The 19,170-nt window shown below is 37.9% G+C and overlaps 2 protein-coding genes across 8 annotated transcripts in view; one reads left to right on the forward strand and one right to left on the reverse strand.

Annotated features, from left to right (window-relative positions):
- The window catches only part of SKP2 (S-phase kinase associated protein 2), a 71,857-nt gene extending 59,029 nt beyond the window's left edge, over window positions 1-12,828 (forward strand). Inside the window, exons 11-12 of one of the 2 annotated variants that reach the window (XR_002175357.3) lie at window positions 10,940-11,024; window positions 11,303-12,828. Coding sequence is in view for 1 of the 2 variants with exons in the window: in XM_019930148.3 (XP_019785707.1) it covers window positions 10,940-10,972 (33 nt within the window). In the remaining variant the exon portion in view is untranslated. Of the gene's footprint in view, window positions 1-10,939 lie in introns of both variants that reach the window. The other variant, XM_019930148.3, reaches the window with a different exon arrangement.
- The window catches only part of NADK2 (NAD kinase 2, mitochondrial), a 46,194-nt gene that overhangs the window by 20,410 nt on the left and 6,614 nt on the right, over window positions 1-19,170 (reverse strand). For 4 of the 6 annotated variants that reach the window (XR_012330652.1, XM_019930140.3, XM_004313932.4 and 1 more), the window contains exons 2-6: window positions 10,120-10,208; window positions 9,147-9,235; window positions 7,981-8,062; window positions 2,668-2,751; window positions 738-874 (exon numbers count right to left, since the gene is read on the reverse strand). Coding sequence is in view for 5 of the 6 variants with exons in the window: in XM_019930140.3 (XP_019785699.1) it covers window positions 738-874; window positions 2,668-2,751; window positions 7,981-8,062; window positions 9,147-9,235; window positions 10,120-10,208 (481 nt within the window). In the remaining variant the exon portion in view is untranslated. Of the gene's footprint in view, window positions 1-737; window positions 875-2,667; window positions 2,752-7,980; window positions 8,063-9,129; window positions 9,236-10,119; window positions 10,209-19,091; window positions 19,116-19,170 lie in introns of those variants that run through there. The other 2 variants (XM_019930144.3, XM_019930146.3) reach the window with 2 other exon arrangements.

Consider the following 19,170-nt stretch of genomic DNA (forward strand, 5'->3'; position numbering starts at 1 on the left):
TTGCTGATAATTTAGCCAAGAAATGAAATGCAGGAGGAAAAAATATCCTTTTATACAGTCCACAGACATTTAGGATATCTCTTGGGATCTTCTTGCATCATAAAAGTCTTACAGTTACTGGAAAAAGTGGGAAAATATTGCTAAATTATAATCCACAAATTAGCTCAAAACTGAGCATTCATCTTAACACAACAAAAAACCTGCATATCACCTTATGCTAATATTCTCTTAGCATCTTACACAAGTATTTGAAATGCAAATCTTAAAGCTGGGATGCGAAAATTTCCTAACAGAAAGATTCTAATCAATAACTAGAACCATGGTAAATATAATTAAATGTAAGTATATAAATGTATAATTATTATGAAATCTTTCAAAGATTGGTTCATTTTCTTTCTACCATTTTCTTCTTCCTTTCTGACATTTCAAAGATTAAGGCCAAGAATCTTTCCCTAAATATCAACTATCCTCCTGGACATTTTATAGTCCTTCCCTAATCAATGAGTTTTCAAATCCACCCTAGAAAAAAATTTCACATGGAAATATGCTATATTTGTTATTTCAGAATCTAATCATAATAAATTTTACAACTCAAGTAGTTCATTGCACTTCCTTAAGTGTTGTCAGTGGCACTGAAATCCCCAAATAATTATAAATTATTACTTCTAGAAATTAGAGATCAAAGGAACTATAAATTACATATTGCCCCAAACACACTTAATTCCCAATCTACCTACTTTCATCATGAACTCTCTCAATGTTGAAGGCTCTACTATGCTGATTCAAACTTAGCTGCTGTTCGTGAAGGTCCACAGGAACAGGGTTGATGCCAGTCCCTTCAAGGTATAACCTGATTCGCTGCCTCCACAACCATCTTAGAAGAGTGAAGGAAAAGCAAATTATATTAAAATAGAATAAATTAAACAAAGGATTAGACATTATAATTTCTCAAAATTAAAAAATTCATAATAAAAAACTAGTTATTCCATGAACTTATTATACTAGAAACACCTAAAACCCACAGGTTCCTGATCAAAGACAGATTTGGATGTTTATTTCTCTTTTCTAATGGCAATATCTAATGTACTTGTATAAAACCTCCCAAAAAACTTGAATTAAAGTCAAACTCTTTATCAAGTATTCATTAAATCCTATATACTTAGCTAATAGTTGTGTTTTGCTCATTGTATAACACATATATAAAAAAGAAAGCATTCTGAAATTAAAACACTATTATGTTAAGGTGGTCAGATTAGATAAAAATCCCTTCCCTAAAATTCTGTAATATTGTTTTTCTGTTTTTTACAATAAGAGTTCAATAACAAATATTATAACACTTAAGATTAAACCTAAAACTTAAATGACTTTTTGGTAAAAGTGAAGAAAACAAGAATCAGGTTTAATGTCAAAATCAAAAACTAACATATGAAAAAGCCAGTGGGACAGATTCTACTAGGTAAGTATACAAAAATACACTCCTGCTTGGAGTATATTAGTCATTTGTGAAGGTGCTAAATTTCTGAAATGACTAGAAACTGGAATCGTTACTAAAAACAATGATTCCAGGGACTTCCCTGGTGGTGCAGTGGTTAAGAATCCGCCTGCCAATACAGGGGACATGGATTCGAGCCCTGGTCCAGGAATATTCCTCATGCCACGGAGCAACTAAGCCTGTGCGCTTCAACTACTGAGCCTGCGCTCTAGAGCCCGCGTGTCACAACTACTGAGCCTGTGTGCCACAACTACTGAAGCCCGCACGCCTAGAGCTGGTGCTCCACAACAAGAGAAGCCACCGCAATGAGAAGCCTGCGCACCACAACGAAGAGTAGCCCCTGCTCGCTGCAACTAGAGAAAGCCCGCGCGCAGCAATGAAGACCCAACACAGCCAAAGATAAATAAAATAAATAAATTTTAAAAAAATGATTCCAGAAGTCAAGAAGATTTAATACAATTTCACAAATACCTAGAGAAAAAAAGTTTTCTCAAAAACTTTTTTCTCTCTCAATAAAATCTAGGCTAAGTCAGGGAAAAGTAGTCCAACTTGGCTCTAATTAATCGGCCAACCTCAACTCAGCTCCTCCTTCCACCCTTCTCTTTTCAGGGCAGTCTGACCACTGAACAAATTAAGTGAAAGAAATATGAAAAAACATCTCCACTGCTTAAGAAATACTTAACATGTAAGGCAGAGATACCAGGAATCTCAGCATGGTTAGAGTAAATCTAACCCTCAGTCATTCTGGATGGGAGAAGATGAGGATAAAAAATAAAAAATCTCAGAGAATTTGAACATTTAATTTTTCACCAACAGTTTTAATCATCTTTCTACCAAACTGCTAAAAACGTGTAACGAGGTTAAAGTAGAGACATGGCCTCTATCTCACTGAAGGAGAAAAACCTCTACTTGCAATTACATTATAGGCCAAGTGGCACTTGGCAGGGTTTCTCCATACAGCTCCAGTCAGGCTGGAAGAAGGGAAGTTAGATGTGGTTGTGACTCAGCTAATGTATTATTTTTTATGGCTACTGTTACACCTATGGACTAATCCAAATATTATCTAATTTGTTCTGTTTAACAGCATTTTTAATGGCACACATTAATAATATAATTATATAATAATAATAATATTTTAATAAGATAATGATAGAGCAATAGTAAGAAGTTCCTACCTGAACTCACCACGGTAGAACTTCTGTAAGGCTTCTGGGAAGGAATGTGTGTATCGAACAGGAAGACATAAATGACCCTCAGACCTTTATTTTAAAAGGAATTTGCGTGGTGTAAAGGGAAGAAGAAAAAAAAGTACTTAATTCAAAAGGTATCACTAAACTACAAAAATCAGATATGAAATTTTTTGAATTTCTACTTCTATAATTCATTTTGCCACAAATTGTCTATACTTTCAACAAGAACAAAAAAAAAGACCAAACAGAAATAGTACTTTAAATACAGGTTTAATGCCATAATACAACTTAAGTTTCCACATTACAGTAAAACTAAAAATAAAACCGAATTTGCCACTGATTGATTTCCCTGTAAAATTATCTAATGGTATAGTGGTGTTTGCATCTTACCTTTAAATTATTTAACTATAACTTTGGGCAAGTCACTTTAGCATCAGCTTCCTCATCTCTAAAAGGGCCATAAAACCACCAATCTAAAAGGTTATTATGAGGAATCAAACTATTTATGTGAAAGTTTTTTGAACCATAAATCCCTTTTAAATGTCGTTTAAGATGTTCTTTTAACCAAAAGAGAACTCACAGTTTAATCTAATGTAACCCTTCATTTATTCAAAAAATATATAAAGGGGCTTCCCTGGTGGTGCAGTGGTTGAGAATCCGCCTACCAATGCAGGGGACACAGGTTCGTGCCCAAGTCCGGGAAGATCCCACATGCCACGGAGCAGCTGGGCCAGTGAGCCATGGCCTTTGAGCCTGCGCGTCCGGAGCCTGTGCTCCGCAACGGGAGAGGCCACAACAGTGAGAGGCCCACGTACCACAAAATAAATAAATAAATAAATAATAAACGATAAATAAATAAATTTTATATATATATATATGGATGAGCTCCTTCAAGGAGTTAACAACTTTATGTGGAAGACAAATTTTTTTTTTAAATGCAAATTACAAAGTGTTAAGATTGCCTATAGGTTGACACAGGAAGATGAGAGGATACGGCACCTAACGTGAGGAAAGGTGTCCAGAAAGTTCAATCATCATCTATATGATGCTGCAATCTTGAAGGAAAGGTTGAGAGTAGGCCTGGCAAAAGAAACCCTTAATAATAACTGTAAATTAACATAAACGTGAAGAGCAGAGAAAAAGGCTTTTACAAAGTTGTGACTAATCAATTTACCTGAGAGGGTCAACACTGTGGTTAAGAAACTTAGGCAGGGGACTAAATTTTAAAAATTTTTATATTTACTGCAATACTTCTCTACAGTGCTAAGATTATAAAAGATAATCAACATTTGATAGAATACTTATGGAGGTCAACTGCAGGTCTAAAACACTCTAGAGAGAAGAATCTAGACCTGACCTGGAGGATTCACTTTCATTGTGGCTCACTCACTGGTGCTAGCTGTTGGCAAGAGGCCTCAAGTCTCTCTCCATGTGAGCCTCCCCACAGGGCGGCTCTGGTATCCTCACATCACCGTGGCCGAATTACTCCAGAATGAGCAATCCAAGAGACCAATACAGAAGTTGCAATACCATTTATGACCTAGCCTTGGAATTCACACACTGTTATTCTATATTCTATTGGTCCCACACGCCGGCCCTGATTGGATACAGAAGTGGGAAGGGAACCACATAAAGGTGTAAATACTAGGAGGCTATCTTGGAGGTTGGCTATCACATGCCCTCTATCCCATTTTGATCATTAAGCATTTAAATGTCATAATTATGTACAGGGGTCAGTAGAGTGAGTACAGAATACAAAAGAGAAAACCGAAATTGTATATTTAATTTAGATGAGTCCTCAAGTGAGCCATCTTAGAAGTAGATCCTCCAACCCAAGTCAAACCTTCGGATGCCTGCAGCCCCAGCTGACATCTGACTATAACGTCATGAGAGATCCCAAGTTAAAACCACCCGGCCAAGCTCTTCCTGGATTCCTGACACACAGAAACCATGACAGATAATAAATGATTATTATCGTTTTAAGCCTCTAAGTTTTGGGATGATCTGTTATGCTGCATTTGACAACTACTACAGAAAAGAAGAAACTTAAGTTGAACATTAACTTCTGGGCTTATTTAAGGATTGTGAGACACCTCTGTGCTTAAGAAAAAGAATTCAGGCAACCTGAATTATGGAACAAGCCAGGGGCTTAATACATTTCTGCCTGGGGGCAAAAAGAAAAACCAGAGGACTTCTAGAACACATCATTTTAGGCAGAAATTAGAGAAGCAACACCTGTTGCTTACCAGTTTCAAAATCCCCACAGGCTAATGAGTATTAAGCCAGCTTTTAAAGGAAAATATATTTCAACAAACTGTATAAAATATGATCACTAAAGAATCTCCTACTTTAATGATGTAAAAATATGTCATTGCAAAGTTCTAAAATACACGTGCACGAATACTAAAGGCAATTAAAATGCTAGCAATAGCGAAATTAAGTCCTATACTCAAGGAATTTATAGTCTAATGGAAGAGACAATCAAGCAGAAAATAATAGGAAGAGATAAGTGCTCTCTGTACAAGGAATCATAGTCAGAGCCCAGGAGAGGTACCAGTCTTGAATGAAAAAGAACTACACAGTTGAGTAAGTGTCGTAAGGGCACTCTAGGCAAAAGCACAAACAAAGGCATGAAAAGCACATGGACATCTGGAGAACTCTTTCACTTACTCTTTCAAACTCTTTCTTGATATCAACAAAGCTCCTCACCAGAGCAAAAACTCCCATATGTGAGCCTTCAATCATGACATTAGGATGCTCATACATTACACTGCACTTAACAACAACCTTCAGAGGTTAGGGGAGAGGGGACTGAATGAATGTGGTCAAAAGGTATAAAGTTCCATCTATAAGATAAGTACTGGGGATGTAATGTACCACATGATGGCTATCGTTAACACTGGTGTACGGTATATTTGAAAGTTATGAAAAAAGAGTAGATCCTAAGAGTTCTTATCATAAGGAAAAAAACTTTCCCCTCCTTTTTTTTTTCAGCTATATGAGTTGACAGATGTTAACTAAACTTACTGTGGTAATCATTTCACAACACGTGTAAGTCAAGTCATTATGCTGTACACCTTAAACTTATACAGTGCTGTATGTCAATTATATCTCAATAAAACTGCGAAAAAAATACAATTAAAAAAAAAACCCAGGGCTTCCCTGGTGGCACAGCGGTTGAGAGTCCGCCTGCCGATGCAGGGGACACGGGTTTGTGCCCCGGTCTGGGAAGATCCCACATGCCGCGGAGCGGCTGGGCCCGTGAGCCATGGCCGCTGAGCCTGCGCATCTGGAGCCTGTGCTCCGCAACAGGAGAGGCCATGGCAGTGACAGGCCCGCATAGCGCAAAAAAAAAAAAATCAAACAACAAAAAACAAAAACCCCCAAAGAACAGACTTTAGGAAGGATCCTAGAATATTCCTAGAGAGGCATCAGTCTTTTTTTTAAGCTGAAGAATGTATAGTGCCTACAGGTAAATGAGGGTAGATGAAACTAGAAAAGCAGATAGGCAACAGATGGTGAAAGATCATATATATTATGCTACGGAATTTGCAATATAACCTGAAGGTCATAAGGAAACCCTGAAAGACTTTAATTAAGGAGTGGAGACAATCAAATTTGTACTTTAGAAAGACCATTAAGGCAAAGTATAAAGAATGGGTTGAAAAGAGCAAGACTGGAAGTTACTACAGTAATTTAAACCACAAACTATAAAGCTATGTTTAAATACAGTGAGGAGGGCAAGAGATGGAATCAAAGTTAAGATCCCTAAAACTTAGAACTAAATCCCTAGACCAATACAACAAAGGGAGTGAGGGAAGGTGGTGAGGGATGGGTCATCACAGCTTCAGCACCCATTATGATTTCATTTATCAAGTATGGGTGGGGGGAAGGAGATAAGTTCATCTGTAGACATGTTACATTTTTAATGCCACCGGATACATGCAAGTGGAGGCCAGTATGGCTAGAATAGCATGAAGAAAGGGAAAATAATAGGACATAAGGACACAGAACAGTCAGGCGCCAGATAATGTAGAGTCTTGAATGTCACAGTGAAGGGGACCAACTGTCCCAGTTTGCCTGAGACTGACAATTTTCCCAGGACATAGGACTTCCAGTGCTAAACTGAGAAAGTCCCAAGAAAACCAGGATGAGGATGAGTTGGTCACCCCAGTCATAGTAAAAATTAGATTTTATTCTGAGTTAGATGGGGAACCACAGTAAGACTTTGAGCAGAGGTCACAGAATATATCAAACTTTTACAAAACAATCACTGTGGCTGCAGTGGGGAGAAGAGACTATAAGGTAAGAGTAGAAGCAAGATCAGTGTTGGATATACAGATTCTGGAGTCACCAGCATCTAAGTTAAAACGACACATGTTAATCAGTTATTCTGGAGACAGTACAGAGTGGAGTAGAAAAGACTCATCCATGATTGAGCAGAAAGATAATGGTACAAAATATTTAAGAAATTTGTCAGGAAAGTGAATGAAGTAAGGGAGAATTAAGGAAAAAAAAATAGAGGGGATAAACACACTGAAAGCCAAAGGACAGATTTACTAGAATTGAGGAAGTAGGACTGCTATTAAGGTAGGCGGCTATGGTCAGAGTGATTTGAGAGGTGGGGAAATTCTAGGTGATGACAAAGTCCAAGTATGATCATGGCTGTGGGTGGCTGGAACAGAATGAGGATAAATGTCAGTGAAGCTAAGGAAAGGAAAAAAAAGTGATAATAGGGTTTGGTCTATTTATTAAGTCAATGAAGTCACCCAGGAAATCAGTGGAGGCATATTCAGGAATGTAGATGAGAGCCAGAAGGAAGGGTAGAAGATGGAACATCATTAACTCATCCATCTTCAGCAACACCAAATTCACCAGTACTCACCTGGGTCAAGGGCTCAAGTCTATCCTCCCACAGATATTACTCCCAAACAACCTGGGAAGTCAAATGTGAGAACTTGTCCATCCCATATCATAATTTTCTACCACCAACGCCAGCGAAATGTGTATATATTTCTCATGCCTAAGCTAAAAAAGAGAGCTATGTCCTTGAAAATAACGACAAAGAAGAGAAATCTACTAAAGGTAGAGGTCAATTCTACATGCCTAAATTTCATCACTGAAATGATTTTGGAACATGGTTCTAACATTCACGATAGCCAGCAACGGTGATGTTTCCACTTACACAGCATGCACCATAGTAACCACCCTGTACCAATAGGATAAGGAGCTTCCAAATTTAAGATTTATCATAAACAGGTACTATGCAAAGCAAAGCACAAAAAAGTTTTTCCTTACCGTTCTGGGTCAGTGTTTACTCCAATAACTGGTTTAAGTCTGTCCAAGACTTTACTTGCTGCCAAAAGCATTGTGCCATCACCTAAAGGACATAAGACATAACCAGACTTGTTACAAAACTAGTTTTTAACAACATTTTGAACACTAGTTCTTTTAATAATCCCACCCTCACCCCATCCTGTTGGCTGCCACAGTCTACTCCTTTCTACCCACTATCCCTCTGTATTATCTCTCCTACTCTCCCACTCCAGAATTTCTCAACAGTGGCAAGATGAACACTTCAGGCCAAATAATTCTTTGTTGTGAGGGCTGTCCTGAACTTTGTAGGGTGGCAAGCAGTATCCCTGGCCACCCACTGGATGCCAGCAGTAGCCTCCAGCTGGGAACCGCTATTCTAACTCTATCACTTCTATTAACCAATCCTCTTTCCCTCTCACATAACATCAGTCCCAATTCATAAATCATTTTGATGAGAATACATCCAACAAAAGTGTCCAGATTTGGATTTTTCTCTCCAAAAAACATGTAAAGGTTTATAGAGAACAGTCACTAACATAATAATAAAGCTCAGGAAAAAACAAGTGTAAGTGTAAGTATATTGGGGCCAAAGAGGGATGGAATTTATCTAATCTCATTAAACTCTTTTTTTTTTTTTTTTTTTGCGGTACGCGGGCCCCTCACTGTTGTGGCCTCTCCCGTTGCGGAGCACAGGCTCCAGACGCACAGGCTCCAGACGCGCAGGCTCCGCGGCATGTGGGATCTTCCCGGACTGGGGCACAAACCCGTGTCCCCTGCATCGGCAGGCGGGCTCTCAACCACTGCGCCACCAGGGAAGCCCTCATTAAACTCTTAAACTCAACTTCTTTTTAAAGACTGGCATAACTAAACCAAAATAGTTATAAATAATCCTTTGAATCATACTTAGATACACACTTTAAATATACACACAGAAATACATGCACAGAACCTTAGAGTAACATCGTTCACTAGAAAAGTAAAATGTTGTATAAAGCACGTCTTTTAAAAACTGATCCTAAAAATCCAAAAATTCGTCTTATGGTAGGACTCTGAAAGCTTCATCACAGCTAGACCACAGGGTATTTGGCAATATGATTATTAAAGAGCATTTCCATATTCCAGCACCTTTACCTCTGCAAAACTATTACCTCCTGCAGCTATGACAGCATCTGCCCATCGAACAGTTTCTTCATCATATTCTCTCCTCTTTACGAGACGAACCTCAATCCCCTCATTCCTAAGATAAAAAAAGTAAAGTGTGTATAAAATTTCCAGTAACATAAAGGAGTATGTTTTTTGAGAGGCAGATTACTACAAGAGAGATTTAAACAAGTTTGTTTTATAAACAAATTTATGTTTAGCTTTGTAAGGTCAGCTTCATTTTCACTTACCCACAACAACCAATTAACTATTAACTATAGGAAGCATATGTATAAACTGACTATCCCAAATCGCCATGTGCTTTAAAAACATCTCTTAAAGCCCTTGACGAATAGCAATATTGATTAATTAGAATTGCATTTCCTTTTCTCTACTCTTTCTGATGCTAAAATTCATGAATACAAAACGGCCCAGAAGACTAACACCTCGAGAGACAATTTTTTAAATTATAAAAGTGAATAGCTGTTATTTTAAATTCAACGAATATTGAGTGCCAGACACTGAAAGTGACTAAAATACTTTCTAATTTGCGTGTTCTCACACTGATTCTCTTGCATACACAGAAACTTATTTGCTGACTCATTTAGCCCCTAATTAACTGAAGTTTCTGTACTTGTAATTTTTAGACATTCAAAGACTATTATAATGAACACCTACATAATCCACTATTCTGTTTAAGAAATAAAACACTGCACTACAGTTGAAGCCTGCTGTGTACAAAATTAACTCTTTGTAGAAAAGGCACTTCTTGGGCAGACCAAATAATAACTGAAAATCTGTGAAGTTTTCAGAGTACAATAAAAATTTCCTTAAAAACACTATAATATCAGGTCCATTAGCCATGATATAATTTTCTTAAAATGATTCTATAATGGCCATCTTTACTAAAAATCTAAGTATTAGCTGCTAGTAAAAATAAAAATTGAAAGTCCCACTCAAGACCTGATCCCACAGACTTACCGTAAACTATCAAGAATGTGCTCTACATTTTGGGTGTGAATATGATGTCGTTCAAGCAGTCCACTGTAGCTAGAGCCTTTCAATGCAAGCTATATCAAAATAAAACAAGTTTTGCCTTATTACATAATATATATTACATATTATATTTCTTTAAAAAGCCCTATATAAAGCAGAATGGGGTTTTTTTGGGGGGGGGAGATACATTTTAATGACTATATGTGAAACCTACAAGTATAAACTTAATTAGAAAGTCTGGTTCCAGAAAATCATAACTTGGTTTTAATACCAAACACAGCAGTAAGTTTCCTGAATCATGTGGTCAATGGGATCTCAAAAATCTCATGTTTTACAGCTTGAGTGCTTTTTTTCCTAAATGGATTTTTAACATACTGCATATGGCTACTGAAGACCAAAGATGAACTAATATTTTAGAAGGCAGTTAGATGACCTTTGTTCTACTTGGATTTTCAGCTCTCTTGTATTCAGATTTATGAACTCTATTTGGAATTTACACAATCTAAACAAAGGGCTTGTTAGCTGCTTGAGAATGGATAACTTTTAGATATAAAGACATATAGCCTTCAAGGATTATTTTTCCTAGTCATTTAGAATATTTTATAATGTCACTATCTTATCATTAATATTCTTTTAAAGTATATGTCTTCTGAATAATCTGTAAAGTAAAATGTTGAGAGAGAAGTTTAGAAACATCCATTTAATCATCAGGTAGGAAATATGTCCACTAGAGTGAATGCTAGAATTAAAAAGCATGTTATTTTCAGCATACAACAAAATTACTTACAAAACTACTTACTTACAGAGGAACTATTCAAGAAAAAAACCAGAAGACTAGCAGAAAAGATCACCTACAACTGAAGATATAAAAGAGAACCACAACAAGACAGGTAAGAGGTTCGGAGATGCAGTATAGTCAATACCCATACCCCTGGGTGGGCAACCCACAAATGGGGGGAAATAATTTACAATTGCAGAGGTTCCTCCCAAGGAGCAAGGGGTCGGAGCCCCACACTGGCTCCTCAGCCCAGTGGCTCTGCATTGGGAAGACAAGTCCCCAGAACATTTGGCTTTGAAGGCCAGCAGGGCTTACTTTCAGGAGAGCCGGGGCTTTGGGGAATAGAGACTCCACTCCTAAAGGGCACACACAAAATCTCACACGCTCCAGGACCCAGGGCAGAAGCAGTAATTTGAAAAAAGCCTGGGCCAGACCCATCTGCTGATCCTGGAGAGGCTCCTGAAGAGACAAGAGGCAACTAGAGCTCACCCTGGGGACACAGACACTGGTAACAGTCATTTTGGGAAGCTCGTTCTACCACGAGAATGCTGGCGACGGCAAGCACCATTTTGGAATCCTCCTTCTAGCTTTTTACTGCCAGGATGTGAACCCACAGGTCTGCTGCCTTAAGACCCCGAGGCCACAGATATCCCAGGACCCAGCCCTGTCCACCAGAGGGCCCAAGACCCAGCTCACACACCAGTACGCTCACACTAGCCATGGGCCCCCCGGGGCCCTGCAATCAGAGACCACAGGACCTGGCTCTGCCCACCAGTGGGCCTGCAACAGTCTGGGGGCCAGCCTCACCCACCAGTGGGTAGGCACCAGCCCCAGGACCCCCTGGGCCCTGGCCCTGGCCACCAGTGGGCTGAAATACCGACTCCAAGACCTCCAGGGCCCTGCAGCCAGAGACTCCAGGACCGCCTGCATCCACCAGTGTGATGGCACTAACCTCAGAACCTGGCCTCACCCACCAGTGGGAAGGCACCAGCCTGGGGATCCTCTTGACCCCAGCCCCACCCACCAGTGGGCCAACACCAGCTCTGGGGCACCTTGGACCTCTCAACCAACTGCCACAGGATCCGGCCCCTCCCACCAGCTTTGAGACACCCCCGACCCCATAGACAGTCATGTCAAGAACCAGCCCCACCCATCGGCAGGCCAAGACTAGACCCGGGGCCCTTGGCCCCACAACCACCTACTCCAGAACCCAGCTCTGCCCACCAATGCAAGGAGCCCCAGGGCCCCACAGCCAGCAGCCTTGTGACCCAGCCCCACCCAACGGCAGCTGGCAGCCACCACGCAAGGCAGGGCCTGACAACCAACCAGACCCGGGACCAGCCACGCCTTCCAGACCACCCACAGTAGTCAGCCCATCACAGGAGGGCCCATACAGCCCACACAGGGGGCACCCCTAGAGCACACAGGTCCGGTGACCAGAGCAGAGTGTGCTGCTGGCATGCAAAGGACATCTCCTATAAAACCTGCTTCTCCCAGGTTGGAAAAACATAACCAACATACCAAATACATAGAAATAAAAACAGCAAATTAAGAACAACGAAGCAACAGAGGAATATGTACCAAATTAATGAACAAGATAAAACCCCAGAGGAACTAAGTGAAGTGGAGATAGGCAATCTAAACCTGATAAAGAGATCAAGGTAATGATCATAAAGTTGTTCAAAGAACTCTGGAGAAGATGAAATGAAAAGGGTGAGAAGTCAGAAGTTTTTAACAAAGAGTTAGAAAATATAAAGATGAACCGAACAGAGAAGAACACAATAACTGAAATGAAAAATACACTAGAAGGAATCAACATTAAATTAGATGACATAAAGGAATGGATCAGAAAGATGAAAGATATAGTAGTGGAAATCACTGAAGCTGAACAGAAAAAGAGAAAAAATAAATAAAAATGAATGAGGATAGTTTAAGAGACCTCTGGGACAACATCAAGCATACTAACATTCACATTATAGGGGTCCCAGAAAGAAAAGAGAGAGAAAGGGGCAGAGAACATATTTGTAGACATAACAGCTAAAAACTTCCCTAACATGGGAAAGGATAGACATCCAGGTCCAGGAAGCACAGAGAGTCCCAAACAGGATTAACCCAAAGAGGACCACACCAAGACACACAGTAATTAAAATGGAAAAAATTAAAGATAAAGAGAGAATATTAAAAGCAGCAGAGGAAAAACAACAAGTTACGTACGAACAAGGGAACTCCCATAAGGCTATCAGCTGACTTTTCAGCAGATACTCTGTGGGCCAGAAGGGAGTGGCATGATATATTTAAAGTTAAGAAAGGGAAAACCCACAACCAAAAATACTCTACACAGGAGGGCTTTCATTCAGATTTGATGGAGAGATCAAAAGTTTTACAGACAAGCAAAAGCTAAAAGAATCCAGCACCTCTAAGACAGTTTTACAACAAATGTTAAAGGGATTTCTCAAAGCAGAGGGGGAAAAAAAGGCCACAACTAGAAATATGAAAATTACAAAAGGAAAAAGCTCATTGGTAGAAGCAAATATACAGTAAAAGTAGTAAATCAACCATGTACAAAGCTAGTAAAAAGGTTAAAAGACAAAAATAGTAAAATCATCTATATCCACAATAAGTAGGTAAGAGATATGCAAAGTGATGTAAAACATGATGCCCAACAGTAAACATGAGAGGAAGGAGCAAAAATGAGTTTGAACTTAAGAGATCAGGAACTTAAAACAGTCACATGTATATACAGATTGCAAGATATAAACCTCACAGTAAACACAAACCAAAAATCAACAATAGATTCACATGAACAAAACAGAAAGGAATCCAAAGATAATACTAAAGATAGTCATCAAATCACAAAGGAAAAGAATAAAAAAGAACTACAAAACAACCCCCCCAAATTAACAAAATGGCAGTAAGTACACACCTATCCATAATTATTTTAAATGTAAATGGACTAAATGCTCCAATCAAAAGACACAGAGTGGCTGAATGGATACAAAAACAAGACCCATATCTATGCTGCCTATATATACACAACGGAATACTACCCAGCCTTGAAAAAAAAAGAATGAAATCTTGCCATTTGTGACAGCATGGATGAACCTAGAGGGTATTATTATGCTAAGCCAATTAAGTCAGACAGAGAAAGACAAATACTATATTTTACTTATATGCGGTATCAAAAAAAAAAAAAAGAACAAAACAAAACAGAAACAGTTATAGATACAGAGAACAAACAGGTGATTGCCAGAGGGGAGAGGGGTGGGGAAAGGAAAGAATAGGTGAGGGAGATTAAGAGGTACAAACTTACAGTTGCAAAATAAATGGGTCACAGGTATGAAATGATCACGTGGTGACCATTTTGAAATGTATAGAAATACCAATCACTGTGTTCTGTAACAGGAACTAACATAGCATTGTAGGTCAATTATACTTCAAAAACAAACTCACTCATAGAAAAAGAAGTAAGATTTGTGGTTACTAGAAGCAGGGGATGGAGGGACGTGGAGTTGGATGAAGGCAGTCAAAAGGTACAAAGTTTTAAGATAAGTAAGTATTAGAGATGTAATGGACAACATGGTAATTATAATTAGCACTGCTCTATGTTATATATGAAAGTTGTTAAGAGAGCAAATCCTAAGAGGTCTCATTACAAGAAAAAACAATTTTCTATTTCCTTCATTTTATGTCTATATGAGATGACAGATGTTCACTAAACTTATTGTGATAATCATTTCATGATGTATGTATGTCAAATCATTATGCTGTACACCTTAAACTTATTCAGTGCTGTGTATTAATTACATCTCAATAAAACTGGAAGAAAAAAAAAAGCATGTTATTTTCTTTCCTTTTCCAAATTCCCTTACGCCTTGACTCTTTATGACACAAAATCTGTTTTTCAAGTACCTGTCCAAAATACAGTCTTATATTCTTTTGTTTTAAATCATTACTTACTGAATTATAAAGTAAAACCAATTTTAGATAGTATTTTAATAATATGTATTTTTCTTTTTAAAAAGGTTATAAAAACAACACAACATGGAAGACACAGTCATGAAAAATTAAAACTACATATAATCTTATTACCTTGGGATAATTAGTGTGAATATTTTGATACCTACCTTCCCAATCTTGTTTATGAATAATGGGTTAAGACTTTTTTTTTTTTTTTTTTTTTGCAGTACGCGGGCCTCTCACTGTTGTGGCCTCTCCCGTTGCGGAGCACAGGCTCAGCAGGCCGCAGGCTCAGCGGCCATGGCTCAAGGGCTCAGCCGCTCCGCAGCATGTGGGATCTTCCCGGACCGGGGCACGAACCCGTGTCCCCTGCTTCAGCAGGTGGACTCTCAACCGCTGCGCCACCAGGGAAGCCCGGGTTAAGACTTTTAAAATAGTGTTGTCCTCACTCTATAATTTACAGGGAAACATGCTTTTCAGAAGAGAAGCTGAGGACATATTTGGCTATTTGAAAATTAGTCCATCTACAAATAATAAATGCTGGAGACGGTGTGGAGAAAAGGGAATCCTCCTACACTGTTGGTGGGAACATAAATTGGGGCAGTCACTATAGAGAACGGTACGGAGGTTCCTTAAAAAACTAAAAATAGAGTTATCATATGAACCAGCGATTCCACTCCTGGACATATATGCAGAGAAAACTATAATTTGAAAAGACAAATGCACTCCAATGTTCATAGCAGCACTATCTACAGCAGCCAAGACATGGAAGCAACCTAAGTGTCCATCAACAGATGAATGGATAAGGGAGATGTGGTATATATACACAGTGGAAGATTACTCAGCCATAAAAAAGAATGAAATAATGCCATTTGCAGCAACATGGATGGACCTAGAGATTATCATACTAAGTGAACTAAGTCAGACAGAGGAAGACAAATATATGATGTCAGTTATATGTGGAATCTAAAATTAAAATGATACAAGTGAACTTATTTATGAAATAGAAATAACTCTCAGACACAGAAGACAAACTTATAGTTATCAAAGGGGAAAGGGGTGGGGAGGGATAAATTAGGAGGTTGGAATTAAAATATACACAATACTATATCTAAAACAGATAACCAACAAGGACCTACTGTACAGCACAGGGAACTACACTCAAAATATCTTGTAATAACCTATAATGGAAAAGAATCTAAAAATGTTTTATATATATATATGTATATAAATATGTGTGTGTATATATATATAACTGAATCACTTAGCTGTACACCTGAAATTAACACATTGTAAATCAACTATACGTCAATAAAAATTTTAAAAAGGGAAAATAAAAATAAACTGAATTCCACACAGAAAAAAAAATTAATCCATAGATGTTAACTCGCATATACTAAATGAGACAGCCTGTACAACAGTTTAATGCCTAGATATAAACCTCATTATATTTAGACAGAGCAAACCAATGTTAAGAATATTTTCTCTAAAGGAAAGCAGCAAGCAAGGTAATAATTAGATAATCGTTCATTTACTTTGATCAACAAATCAATGTAAATAAGGGTTGAAGAACTATTCTAAGAGTATCATTTCTAAATATGGATGAACACAGCATTAATATTCAGATTATTACTTCCATTACCCAACCACAGATTAACTAAAACTGCACTAACCACCTTTCAGTAAATATGGATCACAGTGATTTTCTTTTCTGCTCTCTCCCTGGGGATCTCTAGTTTCAAGGCTTTAAAAGAGATCTTGTATGCTGATGCTGATGACTCCTAATTGCAATCTCTAATCCTGGCCTATCTTTAGGGCTCCAGGTGAAGGTACCCAACTGCGACTCTGACATCTTTCTCTGGATATCTAACAGGCATCTCAAACTAACCTGCTTCAATATCAAGCCCCTGATTTTCTAGCAGATAAGTTACCACGTTATATTATTTTTTTACAATAATTACCTCTCATGAAGCCATTTCAAGAGTAAACACTGAATAGCTAGAAATTAAGCTCTAAAAAATTGAATTTATTCATTCAGATATGTGAGTGCCTACTACTGTGTTCAGTTAAACATTAGCTGAGCTCAATCAAATGCATTAAATGCAGCACTGAAAACTCAGTGAGAACCCATTCAAAGGTAGAAAAGTCTATTAAAATATTTTCATCAAATTTACTGCTTCTAACCTGCTATAAATAAAACTTAAGGGCAACTGGCCTTCAGAGTTCAATTCACTGTCCAGATTTTTATCTTATGTTCCCATTTTTGGCTTCCACAATATAGAACATATACCCAGGAATAAAGGACATAAATCCTACATATCGGTACTATTAATTCTAATCTGGTGGTTCAGGAGCTTTGGTGCTTACTTCCTGGCTCTCAGAAAACTCCAGAAAATTAAGATTACTCAGCAGCTGAGTTTTATGAAACTTCAATTTGACATGGTGAAGGAGGTCTGAATTTGCAGGGGAAAAATTATAAAGAACTAATAGAAAACTAAGTTTTCCACGATTTTAATATGTTTTGCTAGCAACACTGAAGTTCCAAATCTGAAGACAAAGTTCATTTAGCATTAGAATACTTAATATTGGGGCAGAAATGTCACTTCATAAATTCTTATTCCCACTCACATTTCTTCTTGTGAACTAATTATTTAACAACTCATGCTCGATACATTTATTTAGAGAATACAAGTTCTTTAATTACTTTCATAAACAATCTAGCTGGTTGGGCTAGTAAGCTGCATTAACATGTACTGGCTAACTAGGCAGCTAAGAGATAAGGCATTTTTAATGACTTAATAAAAAGCATGCTTTTTTTTAATAAAAAGCATCAATTAGAAAGTCTTAAATCACTATTCAACTGGCTCATATTTTTTAAAGTTTTTTTTTAATATTCAAAGGCTAGTAAGAATTTCTAGCTACCCCCTCAGAAAATAACAACACTTCAAAGATTTAAAAACATACTTCAATCAGACAAAAACAAGAACACATGAATTCTCTGTAAAATGTCTTACAATTAAGAGATTAGAGAAATTACTGAAATTTAGAATACATTCTCAATTATGCAATGCTACACCTTAGGTATTAGTAACAAAGTTCTTAATATTTTCTTCCTTTTTTTCCCCCAAAAGCTTGTTAGTTCCTATCAGCATTAAAAAGCAAAAAACAAACAAACAAAAACCTTTCTTTTATGATTATTCACTAGGATACTTGGAGAAAGCAGTGTGAATCTAAAAGCTCTACAGGCAGACACACTCAGTATTAGCAAAAGAATTTTCTTATTAAATCTCCAAAAGCCAACATCACTTCTCCCCATGCGGCTCAGAGGTTAAAACACAACACAGCATGAAAGGAAAAAAAAGAGGGTTCTGAAGGGACAGAAATTCACCACACCTTAAAGTCAGAGGTGATAGGCTATTTTCTAAACGGCCCAAACACTTTTATTAAAGTATCACAGACATTTTTACTTGACCAAAACTGAATCTATTACAAATTTTTTAAACTTGTTTTACTAGTCAGCTGAGCGTTACTATTTTGTACTCCAGTAAGGGAAGGAAATATGTCTTTTTAAATTTAACACACTGTCTCACCAACTCGTGACACAATGACAGTTTGGTATGTAAACTCACTAGGCATAATTTAAGCACTCTTAGAAGAATACACTTAACTAAATGGTACACGAAGCACCATGCAAAATTGCCTTAAAAGGATTAGTGGTACCTAACTGACAGCTAAAGGAAACTACTTACCTAGTATGGTCAGGCCAGGAGCAGGGAACCCTAAATATTTCTTCAGCTATATTTGGTATTTATCTTGGATCATTTCTATTCCATTTATTCTTTATCTCAGACTCTCACCTTTACTTTCCCCATTGTTTTATTCCTACTTCTGCATTCCCCTTAATTCTGTTTACTTACTCCCTTATATGTTGGGATTGCTCAAGTTACCTTCCTTGGCATTCTTATCCGTTCTCACTTCATTTTCATTTTCTCCCCACTCTAGGGACTTGATCTACCAAGTACACACCAGTACCTATGAAATTAAACTTCAGGGCAAGCTTGTTTCTTGAGCTACAGGCTCAATTTTTCAAATGCCTACCTTTATATTCACCCACATGTAGATCAAGTACCTCTCCCCAAAACCATCTAAATCTGATTATATAGTCCCCGTTCTAATTTGCTTTTCTGAATCCCATAAAACAGTTAATAATACTTCCATTTACCTAGTCAACAAAGTAAACCCCAGGTGTCACCTTTAATTCTCCCTTCACACTCAGTCTCCATAGCCGGCCAGTGGTGAAG

This window comes from Tursiops truncatus, chromosome 3, assembly GCF_011762595.2.
Source record: "Tursiops truncatus isolate mTurTru1 chromosome 3, mTurTru1.mat.Y, whole genome shotgun sequence".
Lineage (NCBI taxonomy): Eukaryota > Metazoa > Chordata > Mammalia > Artiodactyla > Delphinidae > Tursiops > Tursiops truncatus.